Raw genomic sequence first — 24,428 nt, forward strand, 5'->3', positions numbered from 1 at the left:
TTTAATAAAGGCTTTGTAATTTCAAACTCATATTAATGCATCAAAGAAACTCTCGACCCTGAACAAAGTTGCAAAACGGAAAAGACGATCGGATTGAAAACTGTAAATATTCATTGAACACAGACTTTTATCATGAACCATGTTTTTTGTAGAAACGTTAAAAGTTGGAGATTGTTTTTCATTTTTTAATGTTTGTTTTGAAATTATTTTTACAAGATCTTTGTGTCAGTGGTTGAGTCGCATCATTAAATGATTTTTAAAATACAGTTACTGTAGTATTTTATACTTGTTTTGTAATTAAATTTTTTAAGGAACTACCTTTTGTTATAACCTCACTTGAACTCTACGAATCGTTTGTTTGTTTTTTTCAATTTCCCTTTTTTCTGTTAAAGGATTTTTTATTATTTTTTAGGTAAATATTCATTTATTAAAACAAACAATTAATATCTACCTAAAAAAAATGTAACGGTTGCTGTTTTTTTTTTGTCCATAAAATAAACAAAAACTGGGTCTGTTAACGCATTACTAGTGTAAGTTACTTCTAAGTTATTTTTTTAATTATTGTTTTACTTTTTGAATTAAAACTGATGATGTAACTGTAACGAAACTTACTAAGGTAATTTATTTTGTTACTGTGACTAATGTTTGATTAGCCTTAATATCCAAACATTGACCAAAACACTATCAAGTTCAGCTGGTATGTGAGTCTGTGTCTCTAGCAGGACCTTCAGAGTCAAGAGCAGATTTAAGGCGACATCTTTATTCTTGCGTCCTCTGATTGGCCGGATGTTTTTGGTGACTAAGAATCGAGGACTTAAGCGATGCGATGGAAACACTCACGGCTCCGTGCCATCCCTCCCGGTCCTCAGGCACGTGGAGCTCCGGGTAGATGTTCTTCAGGTACCAGTCGAAACTGTTGCACTTCAGCTTGTTCCTCAGAACCAGACGCTCCGACACGTCGCCGTACGACTCCTGCACCAGAGAAGAGAAGAAGAAGATCCACGTCAGGTACATGCAGACACACCTGGAACTAATATTGATTTCCTGCTTGTGTCATTTATCAATCTAGACGTGTGATGTTTACAAGAATCCAAACCCTGGAAGATCTTTTCACTTATGAAGGTAGATTTGTCTCGTCATTTAACCAAAAAAAGGTTGATTTAATTTAAAAGGAAAACAAAGCTGCTTCAATAAAAAAAAACTGGCTTTTATCCCTTTTATTTCTTTAATTAAAAGAAAGGTTTATTTAATAAAATAATGATATATTTTCAACTTTAAAAAAAAGGATTTAATCAATCAAAATATCGATATAAAATGCTGCTTTAATCCCAGAAAATGTTGCTTCAATTAAAAAAAAAAGTAATATTTAATTAAAAATAAAATATGTTCAATTAAAATATGAAAAAATTAAATCAAAAAAGTTGATTTTACTTTAAGTAAAAAGCTTATAAAAAATAAAATGTTAATTCAGTTAATATTCATTTTTAAAATAAATGTTGATTCATTTAAGCATATGTATTTCCTCGATAATAAAATGCTTAATCCAAAATGTTGATTTAATTAAAACATGTTTTTAATTAAAAAGAAAAAAAAGGAAACTATAAACTGTTTTTACTTTAGTTTCACAAGTTTTAAAAATACGTTTTTTAATAATGCATTTTTGGGGATTGATTAATGAAATAAACAAATAAAAAAACGGTTTAAAAAAATGATCGTTTCAATTCCAAAAGAAAAAGTTTTCAAATGCTATTATTTATATATATATATATATATATATATATATATATATATTTATATATATATATATATATATATATATATATATATATATATATATATATATATATATATATATATATACAGTATATATATTTTTAATGTTTTGAGGATTCATCAAGCAAATTCTTTTTCTCTTCAATTGAAAATATATATTCATGATTAAAGCACCTTTTCTTTTAATGAAATCAAACTTTTCATGAATTCCTTAATACATAATCCAATCTTCCTTCCTTCTAACTTGTATAAATGTGTAAATGTAAAAAGTCAACATCGGTACACGTAGCATGTTTGCCAGGAGAAGGAAGTTGAATAAAGCAGGAGGTAGGAGGGGAGCGAGACAAAGGTGTGACAAGTGTAAAGTTATCTGAGGTTACCTTTCATAACCCGCACACACACACATACACACACACACGCGCGCACACACACACACACACACACACACACACACACACACACACACACACACACACACACACACACACACAGTTATACGATTGATTGACTTGAACAGGATCATCTTTGGTGGTGAACGTCACTGTAAACCTATATTAACATGTGTTTTTCCTTCCTAACTGAATTGAATCCTCACGGTGGAACACGACGACTCGGGAATACTCTTGACCGGGAACATTAACTAGACTTGAATGTCTCTATTTTTAGTGCATTGTACTTCAAACAACACCAGCAACAATAGCCTCCTGAACCGTTTCAAATTCCACGACAGGTTTTTCCATCGAGACTTTGATCCAAATAATAATAACCATAATCAACAGCAGAGTTTTAAATAGCTGAGAGTGTGTCTTTAGCATCAGATTCTTATTGTTGGATTTAAAATAAATGCTCTCAACAGCGTCTGGGTGTGTCCACAGATAACACGTTCATCGAGGTTCAAGGTTCCTTTTGTGCAACAGTCGGACACATCGTAAATCTTGTGCTGGGTTCTTCGAAGTCAACGGTTAAGAAAGAGGGAGATAAGAAGTGTAAAAGATAGAATAAGAATCACTTTATAACTAAAAATACAAGATTAAAACTATAAAAACGCTTAATAAACTTTAGAGCCTAGTTATATGTGTGAAAAATGACTGATATAGCTCTTTTTTTTCCACAATACTGTATCGATATTCAACAGGACTGTATTGATTTGTTTTATCACAGTACTTTTATGAAGGTAAAGTTAGTAAAGTCTTTGGGAAATAAACGATTACATTTTTAATAACAATTAATAAATATTCACAGCCTTTGTTCATTTTTGTGTCGCAAAACTTCCGGCTGTTAAATAGCAGTGGACATCAGTGTCCTCCCACCAGATCCCTACGATGACTGAGGACGAGAGGATGCAGTGGACTCCAGCAGCTTTTAAAGCTGATGTTTGGACATATTAAACCTAACCCCAGAAGCAGGGGGATTAATAAAGTCAATCTAATCTAATCTTAAACATATGTTCACTTAAATATTCTGATTTAGTTTTTCTTCACGATATTACATCTATTTTGTTGCTTTAAAATCATAATTTTATTTTTACCATTGTCATTTTAAGGTTTAAATACTATGAATTGTGTATAAAAATCAAGTAGTTTTATATTATTTATTGACAATTAACGTGCAAAGATTTACTGCCTTCGTTCATTTTTGTGTTGCAATTATACTTCCGGCCACTAGATGGCAGCAGTCATTTCATCCTCCCTAGTTACAGGAACAATAAAAATCCTGCGAGATCCCAGTGATGACTGAGGACGAGAGGATACAGTCGACTCAAGATGTTTGGATATATTTTGGTTTGAAAACAAATGAAAGCAACTTCGTCAAGAGTCATGTGGTCTGTAAATTCTGCAAAACCAGAGTCAAATACTTGACAATACTACACATATATACTTGTTACTACAATATCACTATATATCGTATCGTTGACAATGTAATGTTGGTTATGCAGTGGTTGTCAGATTGTTTCCTATTTTAGATGGTATCAACCAGTTTGTTCTGCAAGTTTCATAATAACTTTCCATAGTCAGATTTTCATTGAATACACAGGAATTCTCTTTTTAATAATGTTTTCTGGAAATACAATCTATTTATCTTGGCCACATAAAGCACATCTGTGTCAAATTCTGCTTCTTCTTTTTTTCTCATTTACATTTTTTCCTCTTTGGAAATTCCCTGCCGAGAACCGTGGTCAGTGCTTAGCTCATGACTCCGGCTAATAGAGGTTGAACCACAAACGTAGAGTCAGCAATGACTAATATGTCGCTCTGAGATTTGGTTTAAGTTTTTGATCATTTAACAGAAGTTTTTGAAGATGAAGTGGATCTAACTCATATAAGGGGATGTCAAGTCTTGTTTAAAAATAAAAGAAAGGATTTCATATTTAGGATTCTTGCCTTAAACTTGGTCTCAAACTTCTATTCAATGGATCATTTGCACCAGAAGATAATCTAAAGAATCTCTTAAAAGAAATGCTTGTGACAATAATGAGTGAATCACCTTCTTGGCAGGAGGGTTCCTGTTGTAAAAGTGCACTTTATAGGAATCCATCCAGACTTCTGCGGCCCTCACGGTGTTCTGGAGGAAGTTGGGTCGAGCGTACGGTGCCTTCTTGGGGAAGACGTGACCCACGTGAGAGCAGGGGTGGATCTCCAGGCTGCCGCCACACTGCCACACCTGCACACACAATAGAATCAACACATGTTAAAGATACTTAAACCTTTTGAATGGCAGGAGCCTGGGATGCTTTATAATAATATAAACAAAAATATTATTATTAATACTGTTGTTTTCTTTGCTTTGCTATTGCTATTGTTGTTGTCGTCAATATTTGCACGTTTATAGGGGGTGTGTTTTCTCAGTAATTTGTCGGTACTATACGTATCATGATACAGGGGCAACACGAAAATATATTTTGATATCATTCAGTACAGTAGTAACAAGTATATGTGTAGTATTTTCGAGTGCTTGACTCTGGTGTTGTAGTATTTACAGACCACATGACTCTTGACGAAGTCGTAACTGATTTCATTTGTTTTCAAACCAAAATATGTCCAATAATCAGCTTTAAAAGCAGCTGGAGTCACTGTATCCTCTCATCCTCAGTCATTGCGAGATCCTCGGTTTATTTGCAACACAAAAATGAACAAATGCTGTGATTATTTTAGTTGTTAATTATAACCCTAATATTAGAAGTGTTACAATACGTATCACGATACAGAGGCAACAATATGATATATTACAATACTGTAGTAACAAGGATATATTTTTAGTATTGTCGAGTACTCATTTGTTTTGAAACCAAAATGGCTGTATCCTCTCGTCCTAAGTTCATCACTGAGATCTCGCAGGATTTCATTGTTCCTTTAGCTGCGGAGGATGCAATGACTGCTGCCATCTAGCTGTCAGAAGTATAATTGCAACACAAAGATGAACGAAGGAAGTAAATCTTTGAACTTTAATTTCGAAAAACTACTTGATTTTATACAAAATTCATAGTATTTAAACCCTAAAATGAATATGATAATAATACAATTATGATTTGAAAGCAACAATATAGATGCAATATCGTGGAGAAAAAAACACAATATTTAATTGAATATATGTTTAAGATTAGATTAGATTAGATTAGATTAGATTAGATTAAATTAGACAGGTTTAATTATTAATCCCTCTGGAGATCTACTTCAGGAAAGTGGGTTTCCAGTTCAAAGCAGACGATAGTTTCATAAAAACAAAGTGCAAATAAAATAACAAAGTGCAAAGGATGACAAAGTGCAAATATAAAGAACAAAGATCGAAGGAAAAAACACAAAGAAAAGGGATAAAGATTAAGACAGAATAACAACCCTAACCCTTTTCTTACAACCCTAGTAGTTTTTATATTACAATATTGTAACTGTTGGTTTTATAACTTATGTTGTGTGTTCATTGTTGTTGTTGTTTGGCAGATACTCACAAGTCAGAGTCATAACTTGTGGGAACAGTGGGAGGAAATCAGAGTCTCACGGAAAGGACTCTTTTATTGCTAATATTGCTGTTGTTAACTTTGGTTGCCAAGAGTGTCAATCAATAATATGGTTGTTGGTTTTATGAATGTTAAAGTAACAACTCTTATAGTCGTACAATGACAAAAGTTGTGTTGTAATAACAGGATAGATTAACTTTACATCACTAGCATTGATTTCAAATAACAACAGAAATGAGGATCAGATATAAAGAGTGTGTACTTCATGGTTGGCAAGTAAAAGGGCAAGTTTATCATTAACTGTACTTTGTGTGTGTGTGTGTGTGTGTGTGTGTGTGTGTGTGTGTGTGTGTGTGTGTGTGTGTGTGTGTGTGTGTGTGTGTGTGTGTGTGTGTGTGTTTGTCTGTGTACGCATGTGTGTGTGTTTGCATTCCTTGTCCTGTTCGACTTCATTAACCACGTTGACTAGTATTTATGGCTCATTTCCATTAGAAGCTAGTATTTTTTAAAAGTTCTCTCACTGAAGCCCAGAGTAAACAAAACCATCAGACCGTGCGAGCCGATAGCAGATGTTGTGTAATAGATCTTAGAGTAATACAGCAGCTTTGATTCATCCTTGTACGACCATTCTTTGATCGTTCAGTGTGTACAGACACACACACTCAGAAGTCTCTGAATGAACTGGAACGACATCGCATGGTTGCAATTCTGAGATGTTTATAAATGAATACAAATGTTTTTTTTCTTCACATTTGGTTTATTTTTGTCAGATGCTTCTCTTTTGTATGATGTTTTCATTCTTCCTTTACTTGAAAAGGATTCACTCATTGACTAAGACCTTTATTTTACTATCTAGATAAAGAACCAATGAACCCCTTTCTATGTCATTAGCTCCGCCCATTGAGCAGGAGCACTAAAGGATTTAATTGGATCAGCCGCCTGTCAATCAAAACAGCTGATCTGGCGTTTGAAAGATGATTTACGTCATGAGATGTGCGATTAATGAGTCAAATTATCCATTTAGTCCGGCTTTTAAGGTAAAAAACTTTATTGATCCCTCAGGAGGTCTCCTTAGACCACCAATCCTGCTCGCACTAATAGTACCGGACGGGTATTTGGCCATCATTGACATTATTAGATTTTACTGTCTTTTTGTATATTATTGTGTTTTTGCTTTATTTGTATGCGTTGTATTATGTAAACTGTCTGCATCTTTGTTGAGGACTACAGATGGAAAGTAGCATTGTGCTAAATCTGGTGCAGTCTTTTTAATGTAACTGCACATTGTCTTTTTAAATACACTGAAATTGAAATTGAGTCATCAGAGTCGAGTCGTGACAAAATGGCAGTTAATTGTGTTAATATTCATCATGTGGTCATGAAGGTACATCAACATACATTCAACTTGTCAATAATTCTCAATATATTTATAGAAAATATGTATTTTTCGCATTTTTGTAGTAGCTACATCCTTTTGATTCTTTGTGTTAGTAGATCACATGTTGAAAACGTGTCAGCAACCCTGATAATATATAATATATAATATATACCTCATACACCCCAAAATGTGATACTTTTTTGCTTTAATGAAAAACAAATTCTCCAACTCTCTTTTTCTACTGAAGTAAAAAAGGTTTGAAGTACTTTTTATTTAAGTTTTTTTTTCCTTTGCTGAAATAAAAAAAATGTTTAAAAAATCTAAAATGGTTTTAAAAAATATAAATGCAGCACGCTAGTTATCAAAATGCTAACGTACTTAGCTTGAAGTGTGAAACTCTTCTCCTACTTCCTGGTTTATTAAACTTCCTTCTTCTGGCAAGCATGTAAAAAATGGAAAATTTTACATTTACATGCCAAGTTAAAAAGAAGGTAGATTGGTTTATGTATTAAACAATCCATGAAAAGTTGCTTCAAAAAACTATTTTTCTTTTATCATAAAAAAAATATACATTTTAAATAACAAAAATAAATGTACAAACAATTTCTATTATCCAAAAAGTATCTTCAATTTAAAAAAAAAAAATGTATAAACTAAAAAAAAAGCAATTGAAATGGTATTCTTTGATCGAAGTCATGTTTTTGTGTTTGGGAAATATTATGGGTGGGACATTTGTGTCGTTATTATTCAACCCCAAAAATAGTTAAATCAAAAACACATTCTCTAACTTTTTCCAAGTAGTTTCTTTATCAAAATGAAACAGGTTTTGAACATATTTCTTTTCCTGAAATTCAAAATATTTTCAAAAATCGGAATTAGTTTAAAGAAATCAAATTTGTAGCACACTAGTTAGCGAAATGCTAACGTAATGCTAATGCAAGCTTGAAGTGTGATTCAATCATGCTAAAAATTATTGCATATCTTTTATTTTCAAATAATTTCAAGGAATAACTTACTTATATTTGATGGTTAAAAATAAACCTTATAAGATCTCGTCACAATAACACCGGGAGAGATGGATCTGACTAGTAACGTAAAATAAACTAAACGTTTTAGTACTCGTTTTCCACGTTACGTATGTGGAGGCGCTCAAAATATCCGTCTTAATACCAATACAAGTTAGTTTTACATAATACCAAACACATATTTCTTTATTTCTACTGTACTATCTTCTGTATTTTTGTTGCATAAGATACTACAATCTAAACATGAATAATTAACATCTAAATATATACTATATACTCTATATATACTCTATATACTCATAACATTAACATTAAAAAAGATAAACATTTGTAAAGTACGTTATTAAATCATTTGTTTAGAAGATATTAAAACTAAAAATCAGAGTTAAGTCAAGACTGGAGAGTAAATAAAAATGAAACAAAATAATTCAACAGAAGCAAAAGAGTCTTGGAAAACCTACCCTGAATGAAAGCTCCAGGTTCTCGCCCCCCCACACCTCCATGCCGGTGTCGTATGTGCCCAGATACTCAAAATAAGCTTTGCTCACAGCAAATAATCCACCGGCCATGGTGGGAGACCTGGACACAAGCAAAAGAATTCTGCTTCATTTATCAGCGAACAAAAGGAGAGAAAGTTTCTCTCTGAGCAAAAGAGGTGGGAAAACAAAAAAAAAGATGGGAAGGAAGACAAAGAGAAGGACGTCCATGATGAAGTACAAACAGATGGTGAGAACAAAGAAGGGAAAGCGAGACAGTAATGAGGCCCAGAAAGACAATAAGGTACTGAATAAAAATACATAAATGAAATCCAAAGTAAGATTAAAAAAATAAAACACTAACAGGAATTAAATAATATGATTTTAAAGAGGTAGAGAGGACAGATTTGTATATAGTCTTAAGTTAAAAAAGTATATTAAGATAAGTTGAGAATATTTGATTAAAGAGATGTTTGGGGGAAAATAATACAAGGCTGTTCCACGATACAGGGGCAATGATACGATATTGTAATATATATTGAATACTGTAGTGAATTAAATTAAATATGATTTGAAAGAAAAAAATGGTAAGGTATCACGCTAGTTAGCAAAATGCTAAATAAATGCTAATGCTAGTTTGAAGTGTGCTCAAGCATGCTAACAAAGTTTTAGAAAGCTAAATTGTGGTTTAATAACTCCTGTTTACGATGATAGATTTTTTATTCTTAAACAATTTCAGGGAATAACTTACTTATATTTAATAGTTTAAAAAAATAATAATTTGAGATAAATGTTTTTAATCTTGCGATGAGAGCAACACTCTCAATAATAATTACAACTATAATAACATTTTAATACATGTGTCATAACAATGCTGTTGAATAATGATACGCTATAATGACAAATAATGTCGCAATATTTAGGTGTATTGTGGGATTTTTCCTCACACCCCTAGTGGCCAGAAGTTTAATCGCAACACAAACAAAAAAACGCCTATAGTAAATATCCTTCTTTTTTTTTTAAACAATGACTTTATGTTTTACACACTTCGTTGAAATATAAAACATACAGTAAGTATGATAAAAAAATAATCAAAAAATATAAATGAATAAAAACATGAAAATAAAATATTAAAATGGATATAGTGGTGTTAAATATCGCCAGAGTATCCTGAAAATATATTGTTATCTATGAAGATATTTATTATTATTATTCTTGTATTAAACCAAAATGAAAACTAATCCATACATTTTTGCAGGTTAATTGTAAATAAATAAACATTTACATTTCATTTTATAACACACTTTATTGAAAAATATACCATAATAGAAAAATGATTAAAAAATATATATAAATATATATATATATATATTGAAATGTATATAATTGAAAGCCAGAACATTTTAAAATATATTGCTGTTGAATATTGATGTATGCATCATATCGATATTTCCTCACAGCCCTAACTAATAGCTAATAATAATGTGGTTTCACTTCTCAAGCATCTTTTCTAACGTGCTCACCTGAGCGGCTCGGTTCTGGTCTTGCGCCTCTTGCGCTCGACCTCCGACACCGAGTTCCACTGGAAGGTGAGTCTCCAGTCGAAGCCCCCGATCATGGGCTCGTCCGTCTGCATGTAGAACTCGAAGCTGTTCCAGTCGATGGTGTCGATGACGGGACACACCACGGTGCTGGCGTTCTCTCCGATCCTGGATCACAGGGAAGTGTTGAGGATCTCACACACACACACACACACACACACACACACACACACACACACACACACACACACACACACACACACACACACACACACACACACACACACACACACACACACACACACACACACACACACACACACACACACACACACACACACACACACACACACACACCTTTCTAACAGAGGCTCTATCCAGCCCGGGACACACTCGCAGTGGCAGTCCAGGAACGTCAGGACATCCCCCGTGGAATAAGTGGCACCGATGAGACGGGCCCGGACCAGTCCTTCTCTTTTATTGGTGCGGATCAGTCGTACTCGCTGGAGTTTGCTGATGTACTCGGCGAGCTGGGACTTCAGGTAACCTGAGGAAAGAAGTATGAATGAATACATGAACGGTTGCTTCATCTCTCAAGCCAGCAGATCAACAACTCATGTTTTTAGTAACGTGTTAACGCTGAGTCCACAGAAAGTTTGAGTATATATTTTATATATATTCCCAAATACTTGATGTTGTAATTGTTACTTGTGTTATTAAAGCTCAACTAACGTAAAAAAAAAATCATCTCTTTCTCTCCAAGACGCAGTAAGTTCCTCATCATGACCATGTTTTCAACTTATTACTTCATAAAGTTGCTCTTAAATCTGGGCGAACGAGAGGTTACGAGAGTCCATTATGATGTAATAATGGCTTCACTCCTCCTCCAGCCAGCTGTGATCACGCCCGCTTTGTTTATACAACGAGTCACTTGCAGGTGGAGACTACAGGGATTGATGAAGAGTGGGTGTGGTTATGGACAACAAGATTTAATCTCCAGAAAAACAACGTTTTTTCAGTGGGCGGGGCTTAAGATCATTTTACTAATGTCAATATTTCAACACTTTTTCTTGCTTTGACAACAAAGAAATGAGCAAATACTTTCTCTAATCAAATGTAAAAGTGCAATTCAAAATATTTACAAAAATATAAACTTATATTAACAATGAAGTTCATTAACAAACAACCTGGATCAACATGTAATATTCAGTATCTGCGTTTAATTTAACTTTAAACTTTGTTTTAAAGACAAAATGAGTCCAAACATCAGCTTTAAAAGCTGCTGGACTCTGGTGTTTCCTTTCTTATTTACTCTTTGCTGCCATTTTACCAGTTTTGTTGTTACTTTGACACGGAGGAAATTACCAATGTCGCCAACTAGTGGCGGGAGGTTTAACTGCAGCACACAAAACGCCTGAATATTTTGAGTGTTAATTGTAAAAAAAAGACTTTGAATGATTGTCTTTTATACACACACTATTGATTTAGAAACCATAAAATAACTTTAAATTAAAATAAAAACTTTTATATTGATACAATGCTATTGAATATCGATACAGTATCGGGAATAAAAACATTCTTACACCCCTAGTTTAAAAAAATCTTTTCTTTTTCAAAATAAAACACATTTCAGACAGTAATAATCGATGGAACATAAAGAGTCCTAGGGTGTGTTGACCACTGCCTTGAAGACACATGGATTTTTAACAAGACTATAAAAATAATGGTTTTATTGTCCATTAAAAAAGAACTTCCTGGTTCATACGAAGACTTGAGCTCCTGTGGTTCTTACTTCGTTCACTGAAGTCATCGATGAGGATGATTTCTTTCAGCAGGACGGCCGGCGTGGTCTCCAGGACACTGTGGATGGTCCTCAGGAGGGTGGACCAGGCCTCGTTGTAGAAGGCGATGATCACCGAGGTGGTGGGTAAACGCCGGTAGTCGAACTTCTTACTCCGGCATCTGTGCGAGTGAAGATGGAGACACAAGTTATACAACTTTTCACAACTTTTGATGATTCTGCTGAATCTTGGACAAAATCGTGCTTCACAGCGAGGAGCTAAATTCCACAGAGGAGCTCAGAGTGAGATGGAATGAAGGGATGGAAGGAAGGGATGGAAGGAAGAGTCTGGAACGAAAACTTCTGATGACTCAAGGCAGGAAAAGATTGACGAGATTATTGGTGAAACAAATACTCAAATTATTTGTAAACTTGATGACAAAAAAACATTATAATTATATTACACTTATCAAATTGAGAACATTAAAGATAAGGTTGGAATTTATTTCCTGGGAAACTTTCTACAAAGGATGTTAGAAAATATTGATACAGCAATATATGGCAGTACCTTTTTTTCACGATACTGTATTTATATTTGACAGTACTGTATTGTACCTTGACCTAGAGACAACACAAGGGATACCACAAACACATTTGTCTTTGGGCCTTCCGGTCACCTTGACCCAGAGACAACACAAGGGATACCACAAACACATTTGTCTTTGGGCCTTCCGGTCACCTTGACCCAGAGACAACACAAGGGATACCACAAACACATTTGTCTTTGGGCCTTCCGGTCACCTTGACCCAGAGACAACACAAGGGATACCACAAACACATTTGTCTTTGGGCCTTCCGGTCACCTTGACCCAGAGACAACACAAGGGATACCGCAAACACATTTGTTTTCTGGCATGCGGGTCTCCTTGACCCAGAGACAACACAATGTTACCAGGAACACATTTGTATCGGGGCTTTGGGTCATCTTGACACAGAGACAACACAAGGGATACCACAAACACATTTGTTTTCGGGGCCTCGGGTCACTTTGACCCAGCGATAACCCAAAGGATACCACAAACACATTTGTTTTCGGGGGTTCGGGTCACCTTGACTCAGAGATAGCACAAGGGATACCGCAAACACATTTGTTTTCGGGCCTGCGGGTCAACGTGACCCAGAGATAACACGAGGGATACCACAAACGCATGTGTCTTCGGGCCTCGGGTCAGCTCGTCTATGAAATAACACTAGGAATACCTCAAACACATTTGTTTTCGGGTCACACTGACCCAGAGACAACCCAATGTTACCAGGAACACATTTGTTTTCGGGGCTTTGGGTCATCTTGACACAGAGACAACACAAGGGATACCACAAACACATTTGTTTTAGGGCCTCGGGTCACCTTGACCCAGCGATAACAAAAGGGATACCACAAACACATTTGTTTTCTGGGCTGCGGGTCTCCTTGACCCAGAGACAACACAAGGGATATCACAAACACATGTGTTTTCGAGCCATCGGGTCAGCGTGACCCAGAGACAACACAAGGGATACCACAATCACATTTGTTTTCGGGCCTTCGGGTCCTCTTGACCCAGAGACAACACAAGGGATACCACAAACGCATGTGTCTTTGGGCCTCGGGTCAGCTTGACCCAGCGATAACCCAAAGGATACCACAAACACATTTGTTTTCGGGGGTTCGGGTCACCTTGACTCAGAGATAGCTCAAGGGATACCGCAAACACATTTGTTTTCGGGCCTGCGGGTCAACGTGACCCAGAGATAACACGAGGGATACCACAAACGCATGTGTCTTCGGGCCTCGGGTCAGCTTGATAACACTAGGAATACCTCAAACACATTTGTTTTCGGGTCACACTGACCCAGAGACAACCCAATGTTACCACAAACACATTTGTTTTCGGGGCTTTGGGTCATCTTGACACAGAGACAACACAAGGGATACCACAAACACATTTGTTTTAGGGCCTCGGGTCACCTTGACCCAGCGATAACAAAAGGGATACCAACAAACACATTTGTTTTCAGGGGTTTGGGTCATTTTGACCCAGAGACAACAAAAGGGATACCAGAAACACATGTGTTTTAGGGCCTCAAGTCACCTTGACCCTGAGATAACACAAGGGTTATCACAAACACATTTGTTTTCGGGGATTAGGGTTAAAAAATTGATCATACAATTGTTACTCTTTTTTAATTTCACGCTTTGTTAATTGGAGGACGGTCCCTTCAACAGTCTCTATTCCAAACATTTGTAAACGTGTTTTATGTTCCTAAAAACTCACCCGGCCATCCTCTGATCCTGAATGTGACGATGGAGCGAGATCTTGTCGCTGACGTAGATGTTGATGGCGTATCGTTCCACGCTGGCCTCCTCCAGCTTCTTCTCCTCGGGGCCCAGACTGAGGTGCGTGGCTCGACCCCATTCCCCCGGCGCGCCGTTGTCGGGCGGCGGCTTGACGTACAGCGGTCTGGACAGGTCGGCGCTGGACTCGCTCTGCTGTTGCGCCGGAGCCTGCCGGGCCCGGACGGCGTGGCGGTCCGGGTCGCCCCCCAGGTTTTCGTCGTCGTCGTAGGACGAGGGGGCGGACGAGCGCGCCAGCAGGAGGTAACCTATCCAGAGCACCCACAGTAGGAAGGAAGCTTTGGCGACCACGCCCAGCTTTTTGGAGCAGCGCCCCCTCATGATGAGAAGCTACAGGGAAACGTCGGGGTGTCCTGCAGGACACGAGGCTCCTGGAGGGACGAGAAGATGTCGATGAACGATGACGTAGACAAAACAAACTTGTCCTACATTTGCTTCCTCTTCGTCACATCGTCTGCCATGTTGAGGTCAATCGATATGCAGACGACACGCAGTTAGATGTTTCATGTTTAAACTTCATTTAACTCAAGATGTGTTGGTTCAAAAACACTTTCACTTTCACTTTTGAGAACTCGTCTATAACCCCTCCCCCCTCAGGTAAAAAAAAACAAACTCTTGTTTGGAAATATACCAGTGAGACCGTAATTTTGAATTGTTGAATTTAAGGGATTTTTTTTTGTATTGAAACCTTTTTTATCAAAGCATTTTTTGACAATTGAATTCTTTAAAATATACATTGATCGAACAACTAGAATATATTTTGTGTAGTAATATTATTTTGGAATTAGAATATGAAACTCTATGTGTAAAATAAAAATTGAAAAAAAAAGGAAAAAATGAAAAATTGTTAAAAATTATTAAACAGGAAATTGAATTCAACCATGTTTTACTTACTAGTGAATTCAAACTTTCAATAAACCAGTTTTTTACTTGAACAAAACAAATTGAACCATTAAATAAACCAGTTTTTACTTTACAAAAACAATAAAACCATTAGATAAACCAGTTTTTACTTTACAAAAACAATAAAACCATTAGATAAACCAGTTTTTACTTTACAAAAACAATAAAACCATTACATAAACCAGTTTTTACTTTACAAAAACAATAAAACCATTAGATAAACCAGTTTTTACTTTACAAAAACAATAAAACCATTAAATAAACCAGTTTTTACTTTACAAAAACAATAAAACCATTAAATAAACCAGTTTTTACTTTACAAAAACAATAAAACCATTAAATAAACCAGTTTTTACTTTACAAAAACAATAAAACCATTAAATAAACCAGTTTTTACTTTACAAAAACAATAAAACCATTAGATAAACCAGTTTTTACTTTACAAAAACAATAAAACCATTAAATTAACCAGTTTTTACTTTACAAAAACAATAAAACCATTAAATAAACCAGTTTTTACTTTACAAAAACAATAAAACCATTAGATAAACCAGTTTTTACTTTACAAAAACAATAAAACCATTAGATAAACCAGTTTTTACTTTACAAAAACAATAAAACCATTACATAAACCATTTTTTACTTTACAAAAACAATAAAACCATTAGATAAACCAGTTTTTACTTTACAAAAACAATAAAACCATTAAATAAACCAGTTTTAACTTTACAAAAACAATAAAACCATTAAATAAACCAGTTTTTACTTTACAAAAACAATAAAACCATTAAATAAACCAGTTTTTACTTTACAAAAACAATAAAACCATTAAATAAACCAGTTTTAACTTTACAAAAACAATAAAACCATTAAATAAACCAGTTTTTACTTTACAAAAACAATAAAACCATTAAATAAACCAGTTTTTACTTTACAAAAACAATAAAACCATTAAATAAACCAGTTTTTACTTTACAAAAACAATAAAACCATTAAATAAACCAGTTTTTACTTTACAAAAACAATAAAACCATCAGATAAACCAGTTTTTACTTTACAAAAACAATAAAACCATTAGATAAACCAGTTTTTACTTTACAAAAACAATAAAACCATTAGATAAACCAGTTTTTACTTAACAAAAACAATAGAACCATTAAATAAACCAGTTTTTACTTTACAAAAACAATAAAACCATTAGATAAACCAGTTTTTACTTTACAAAAACAATAAAACCATTAAATAAACCAGTTTTTACTTTACAAAAACAATAAAACCTTGAAATAAACCAGTTTTTACTTTACAAAAACAATAAAACCATTAAATAAACCAGTTTTTACTTTACAAAAACAATAAAACCATTAGATAAACCAGTTTTTACTTTACAAAAACAATAAAACCATTAGATAAACCAGTTTTTACTTTACAAAAACAATAAAACCATTAAATAAACCAGTTTTTACTTTACAAAAACAATAAAACCATTAGCTAAACCAGTTTTTACTTTACAAAAACAAATTGAACCATTAAATAAACCAGTTTTTACTTTACAAAAACAATAAAACCATTAAATAAACCAGTTTTTACTTTACAAAAACAATAAAACCATTAAATAAACCAGTTTTTACTTTACAAAAACAAATTGAACCATTAAATAAACCAGTTTTTACTTTACAAAAACAATAAAACCATTAAATAAACCAGTTTTTACTTTACAAAAACAATAAAACCATTAAATAAACCAGTTTTTACTTTACAAAAACAATAAAACCATTAAATAAACCAGTTTTTACTTTACAAAAACAATAAAACCATTAGATAAACCAGTTTTTACTTGAACAAAACAAATTGAACCATTAAATAAACCAGTTTTTACTTTACAAAAACAATAAAACCATTAAATAAACCAGTTTTTACTTTACAAAAACAATAAAACCATCAGATAAACCAGTTTTTACTTTACAAAAACAATAAAACCATTAGATAAACCAGTTTTTACTTTACAAAAACAATAGAACCATTAGATAAACCAGTTTTTACTTAACAAAAACAATAGAACCATTAAATAAACCAGTTTTTACTTTACAAAAACAATAAAACCATTAGATAAACCAGTTTTTACTTTACAAAAACAATAAAACCATTAAATAAACCAGTTTTTACTTTACAAAAACAATAAAACCTTTAAATAAACCAGTTTTTACTTTACAAAAACAATAAAACCATTAAATAAACCAGTTTTTACTTTACAAAAACAATAAAACCATTAGATAAACCAGTTTTTACTTTACAAAAACAATAAAACCATTAGATAAACCAGTTTTTACTTTACAAAAACAATAAAACCATTAAATAAACCAGTTTTTACTTTACAAAAACAATAAAACCATTAGCTAAACCAGTTTTTACTTTACAAAAACAAATTGAACCATTAAATAAACCAGTTTTAATTTACAAAAACAATAAAACCATTAAATAAACCAGTTTTTACTTTACAAAAACAATAAAACCATTAAATAAACCAGTTTTTACTTTACAAAAACAAATTGAACCATTAAATAAACCAGTTTTTACTTTACAAAAACAATAAAACCATTAAATAAACCAGTTTTTACTTTACAAAAACAATAAAACCATTAAATAAACCAGTTTTTACTTTACAAAAACAATAAAACCATTAAATAAACCAGTTTTTACTTTACAAAAACAATAAAACCATTACATAAACCAGTTTTTACTTGAACAAAACAAATTGAACCATTAAATAAACCAGTTTTTACTTTACAAAAACAATAAAACCATTAAATAAACCAGTTTTTACTTTACAAAAACAATAAAACCATTAAATAAACCAGTTTTTACTTTACAAAAACAATAAAACCATTAAATAAACCACTTTTTACTTTACAAAAACAATAAAACCATTAGATAAACCAGTTTTTACTTGAACAAAACAAATTGAACCATTAAATAAACCAGTTTTTACTTTACAAAAACAATAAAACCATTAAATAAACCAGTTTTTACTTTACAAAAACAATAAAACCATTAAATAAACCAGTTTTTACTTTACAAAAACAATAAAACCATTAGATAAACCAGTTTTTACTTTACAAAAAAAATAAAACCATTAAATAAACCAGTTTTTACTTTACAAAAACAATAAAACCATTAGATAAACCAGTTTTTACTTTACAAAAACAATAAAACCATTAAATAAACCAGTTTTTACTTTACAAAAACAATAAAACCATTAGATAAACCAGTTTTTACTTTACAAAAACAATAAAACCATTAAATAAACCAGTTTTTACTTTACAAAAACAATAAAACCATTAAATAAACCAGTTTTTACTTTACAAAAACAATAAAACCATTAAATAAACCAGTTTTTACTTTACAAAAACAATAAAACCATTAAATAAACCAGTTTTTACTTTACAAAAACAATAAAACCATTAGATAAACCAGTTTTTAACTTAACAAAACAATTACATTTTTAAATAAACCAGTTTTTACTCAATAAAACAAATTCAAACTCACAATAAACCAACTTTTACTCAATAAAAAAAAATATAACTTTCAATAAACCATTTTTTTACTCAATAAAACAAACTCTAACTTTCAATAATCCAGTTTTTATGCATTCAAACAAATTAAATATGTCAATATAGTTGTGTTAAATTCAATATTGTGATAAACTAATACTTGCACGAATGTAAAATAAAAGTTTCATGAAGCCAACACTTGCATAAAGACCCACAATCCTCGGCTTCTCTTCGACTGTTTGCTTTTCCGCTCGCGATCATCCGTGAATTAACCGTTGATCCTTCATCTTTGAACACGTCAACAGTTTTGATCGAGCTTTTGTTGAAGCTGTTTGACTCGTTACAGAAATGAAGTGTTGAAATGTGAGAATTACCCATGAATCCCTCGTTTAATCACCTTTTGTTCGGCTGACATCGAGAAGAAGAAATAAAAAAAATAAAAAGGCTTCAACAAACCTCTTCTAAAGTCTATCTTTACATGATGAAAGGAATGTTTACCCAGAGATGAAGACGGTGACTTTAAAATGATCGCAGAAAGAAATTCTAAATTTCAATAAACTAGTTTTTACTCAAAAAGTGAATTCAAACTTTCGATAAATACGTTTTTTACTAAATAAAACAAATTCAAACTTTGAATAAACCATTTTTTACTCAATAATATGAATTCAAACTTTAAATAAACCATTTTTTACTCAATAATATGAACTCAAACTTTAAATAAACCATTTTTTACTCAATAATATGAACTCAAACTTTAAATAAACCATTTTTTACTCAATAATATGAATTCAAACTTTAAATAAACCATTTTTTACTCAATAATATGAATTCAAACTTTAAATAAACCATTTTTTACTCAATAAAATGAATTCAAACTTTAAATAAACCCTTTATTTACTTATTATAACAAATTCAAACATTAAATAAACCAGTTGTATACTTGATTAAACAAATTAAACTGTTAAATAAATATTTTTTTAATTAAAAAACACAAATGTGACCTTTCAATAAATCAGTTTTTACTTAACAAAAAACAAATTCCAACTTGCAATAAACTATTTTTTACTCAATACAGTGAATTCAAACTTTCAATAAACCATTTGTTTTACTCAATAAAACTAATTCAAATTTTCAATAAACCATTTTTTTACTCAATAAAATGAATTCAAACTTTCAATAAACTAGTTGTTCACTCAATAAAACAAATTCCAACCTTTAATAAACCATTTTTTTACTCAATAATGTGAATTCAAACTTTCAATAAACTAGTTTTTTACTCAATAAAACAAATTCCAACCTTTAATAAACCATGTTTTACTTAATAAAATTAATTCAAACTTTCAATAAACCCTTTATTTACTTAATATAACAAATTCAAACATTAAATAAACCAGTTGTATACTTGATTAAACAAATTCAACTGTTAAATAAATATTTTTTTAATTAAAAAACACAAATGTAACCTTTCAATAAACCAGTTTTTACTTAACAAAAAACAAATTCCAACTTGCAATAAACCATTTTTTACTCAATACAGTGAATTCAAACTTTCAATAAACCATTTTTTTTACTCGATAAAACTAATTCAAACTTTCAATAAACCATTTTTTACTCAATAAAATGAATTCAAACTTTCAATAAACCATTTTTTACTCAATAAAACAAATTCCAACTTTCAATAAACCAGTTTTTACTCAATAAAACTAATTCAAATTTTCAATAAACCATTTTTTTACTCAATAAAACTAATTCAAACTTTCAATAAACCATTTTTTACTCAATAAAATGAATTCAAACTTTCAATAAACCATTTTTTTACTCAATAAAACTAATTCAAACTTTCAATAAACCATTTTTTACTCAATAAAATGAATTCAAACTTTCAATAAACCATTTTTTACTCAATAAAATGAATTCAAACTTTCAATAAACAATTTTTTACTCAATAAAACGAATTCAAACTTTCAATAAACCAGTTTTTCACTCAATAAAACAAATTCCAACCTTTAATAAACCATGTTTTACTCAATAAAACAAATTCAAACTTTCAATAAACCCTTTATTTACTTAATATTACAAATTCAAACATTAAATAAACCAGTTTTTAACTTGATTAAACAAATTAAACTGTTAAGTAAATCATTTTTTTATTAAAAAAACAAATTACAACTTTCAATAAACCCTTTATTTACTTAATATAACAAATTCAAACATTAAATAAACCAGTTTTTAACTTGATTAAACAAATTAAACTGTTAAATAAATATTTTTTAAATTAAAAAACACAAATGTAACCTTTCAATAAACATGTTTTTTACTTAACAAAAAACAAATTCAAACTTTCAATAAACCAGTTTTTTACTCGATAAAACTAATTCAAATTTTCAATAAACCAGTTTTTTACTCAATAAAGGGAATTCAAACTTTCAATAAACTAGTTTTTCACTCAATAAAACAAATTCCAACCTTTAATAAACCATTTTTCCATTTTTTTACTCAATAAAGTGAATTCAAACTTTCAATAAACTAGTTTTTCACTCAATAAAACAAATTCCAACCTTTAATAAACCATGTTTTACTTAATAAAATGAATTCAAACTTTCAATAAACCCTTTATTTACTTAATATAACAAATTCAAACATTAAATAAACCAGTTTTTTACTTGATTAAACAAATTAAACTGTTAAATAAATATTTTTTAAATTAAAAAACACAAATGTAACCTTTCAATAAACATGTTTTTTACTTAAAAAACAAATTCAAACTTTCAATAAACCATTTTTTTTACTCGATAAAACTAATTCAAATTTTCAATAAACCATTTTTTACTCAATAAAATGAATTCAAACTTTCAATAAACTAGTTTTTCACTCAATAAAACAAATTCCAACCTTTAATAAACCATTTTTCCATTTTTTTTACTCAATAAAGTGAATTCAAACTTTCAATAAACTATTTTTTTACTCAATAAAACAAATTCCAACCTTTCCTAAACCATGTTTTACTTAATAAAATTAATTCAAACTTTCAATAAACCCTTTATTTACTTAATATAACAAATTCAAACATTAAATAAACCAGTTTTTTACTTGATTAAACAAATTAAACTGTTAAATAAATATTTTTTAAATTAAAAAACACAAATGTAACCTTTCAATAAACATGTTTTTTACTTAACAAAAAACAAATTCAAACTTTCAATAAACCATTTTTTTACTCGATAAAACTAATTCAAATTTTCAATAAACCATTTTTTACTCAATAAAACAAATTCAAACTTTCAATAAACCAGTTTTTACTTAATAAAGTGAATTCAAACTTTCAATAAACCATTTTTTACTCAATAAAACGAATTCAAACTTTTAATAAACCAGTTTTTTACTCAATAAAATGAATTCAAACTTTCAATAAACTAGTTTTTTACTCAATAAAACAAATTCCAACCATTAATAAACCCTTTATTTACTTAATATAACAAATTCAAACATTAAATAAACCAGTTTTTAACTTGATTAAACAAATTAAACTGTTAAGTAAATCATTTTTTAATTAAAAAAACAAATTCCAACCTACAATTAACCAGTTTTTAATCCCATAAAACAACCAGCAGAACCAACTCTCCGCCGACACTCGACACACCAGCACGACCTCACGGACGACACTAAGTGTCCACAGTGGACCCACACGTCTGACCCGTGCAGGTCCATGATGATCCTCCCGAGGAGAGACGCTTCCTCCTTCGGCCACCAACAAGAGGTCACTAAATGTCGCCCCAAGGAACACAAACGCCCCTTTTATTTGCCTGCAACCGCATCTTCCACGCTCTCCCCCGGGAACCCGATCCCAGAGGATGTATTTACTGACCAGGAAGGGAAAATAAATAAATAAATGGAGCGTAAAGAATGTGTGAGAACACACAACAAACACAAAAAAAACACACAGGTGGTGACTAATGGTGCAGAGACGTCGTAAAAGTGGACAAACAGACGAGTTAATAGTGACGTCACCAGGAAATGATGCCTCGCCACGAGGGTTTCTGATGCAACAACTAGTTTCTTTATCAATAAGGATTCGCTTCAGAAACAACTATGTCAACGAACCTGTTTTTATTTGTACTTCCGCAATCATCCGACGTTCCTGCTCAGATTGGAACCAGCAACTTAAACTACACCAGGGGAAAATACTCTCTGATAACTTCCAGCGTCCCTTAGCCAAAAAGTATTTTACTTAAAGTTAATTTTGTTTAGTATACCTAAATGTACCTGCTCTAATATTTGTACTGAAGATACTCAAAGTGTACTTATTTGATACATGTTTGGACGATCTAAACTGGAGTATTTTACAGTAGTATACTTTGAAGTACAGTCTATACAGTACTGAAATCTAACAGTATTTTTTCTGCCACACATCACCCACTCCCATGATCCTTTGCAGTTTACTTCTGAATCACCACATAGTGAAGAAAGAAGAGGTATAACTGTACTTGAGGTGCAGTTCAGTAAATCTACTTGAGTAAAAGTATACACCAGTGAACTAGTATTGAATTATAAGTATTCTACTAAAGTTTTAATAGGAAATAAGTGAAACCCTAGTACAGTTGTATATACTTGTGTTTGCTGAGGAATGTCAAATGTTAAATGAAAGTAGTTTTAATTCAAGTTGAGTATAACACAAGTATACTCATCGTATATTTAAATATACAAATGTTTGCTAAGCATGTCAACTGTAGACCTGAAGTAAATTACTTCAATTCCAGTATAAAATAGGTATAACCCAAGTACATTTGAATATACTTGTGTTTGCTAAGGGATATTCAACGTAAACTTGAGGTAAACTACTTCAAGTGTAGCTTAAACATCTTATTGCAAAGGGATGTTTAAAAGTATACTTCAATTTTAGCACAAGGTAAATATACTCAAAGTACACTTGAATATACTTGTGTTTGCTAAGGGATATCCAACGTAAACTTGAGGTAAACTACTCCAGGTTTAGTATAAGACAAATATACTCTTTGTACACTTGGGATGTTTAAAAGTAATCTTTAAGTATACTACTTCAATATTAGTAATATAAAACAAGTATACTCATAGTAAACTTGGATGTTCTTCTTTTTGTTAAGGGATGTATATGTAAACTTGAATTAAAACTAATTTAACTTTAGTATAACACAAGTATACTCATCGTTCATCTAAATATACTTATGTTTGCTAAAGGATAGCAACTGTAGACCTGAAGTAAACTACTTCAATTCCAGAATAAAATAAGTGTAATCCAAGTACATTTGAATATACTTGTGTTTGCTAAGGGATATCTAACGTATACTTCAAGTGTAGCATAAAATGTATTTTTGCAAAGGGATTTTTAAAAGTCAACTTCAAGCATAATACTTCAATTTTAGTATGGAACAAGTATAATCATAGTACACTTGAATATACTTATTTTTGCTAAGTGATATTCAAAGTAAACTTCAAGTGTTCTACTTCAATATTAGTATGGAACAAGTATATTCATAGTACACTTGAATATAATTCTTTTTACGTAGGGATATTTAAAAGTAAATTTCAAGTGTTCTACTTCAATAATGGTATGGAACAAGTATATTCATAGTACACTTGAATATACTTATTTTTGCTAAGTGATATTCAAAGTAAACTTC

The 24,428-nt window shown here is 31.5% G+C and overlaps 1 protein-coding gene across 1 annotated transcript in view; it reads right to left on the reverse strand.

Annotated features, from left to right (window-relative positions):
• The window catches only part of galnt4 (polypeptide N-acetylgalactosaminyltransferase 4), a 37,764-nt gene that overhangs the window by 11,725 nt on the left and 1,611 nt on the right, over nt 1–24,428 (reverse strand). Inside the window, exons 2-8 of the mRNA XM_087786386.1 lie at nt 14,241–14,691; nt 11,938–12,107; nt 10,503–10,692; nt 10,128–10,313; nt 8,590–8,707; nt 4,258–4,434; nt 841–972 (exon numbers count right to left, since the gene is read on the reverse strand). Coding sequence (XP_087642512.1) covers nt 841–972; nt 4,258–4,434; nt 8,590–8,707; nt 10,128–10,313; nt 10,503–10,692; nt 11,938–12,107; nt 14,241–14,641 — 1,374 coding nt within the window. The 5' untranslated portion in view covers nt 14,642–14,691. The remainder of the gene's footprint in view (nt 1–840; nt 973–4,257; nt 4,435–8,589; nt 8,708–10,127; nt 10,314–10,502; nt 10,693–11,937; nt 12,108–14,240; nt 14,692–24,428) is intronic.

The sequence above is a fragment of the Callionymus lyra genome, chromosome 3 (genome assembly GCF_982586985.1).
Source record: "Callionymus lyra chromosome 3, fCalLyr1.hap1.1, whole genome shotgun sequence".
In the NCBI taxonomy this organism is placed as follows: Eukaryota; Metazoa; Chordata; class Actinopteri; order Syngnathiformes; family Callionymidae; genus Callionymus; species Callionymus lyra.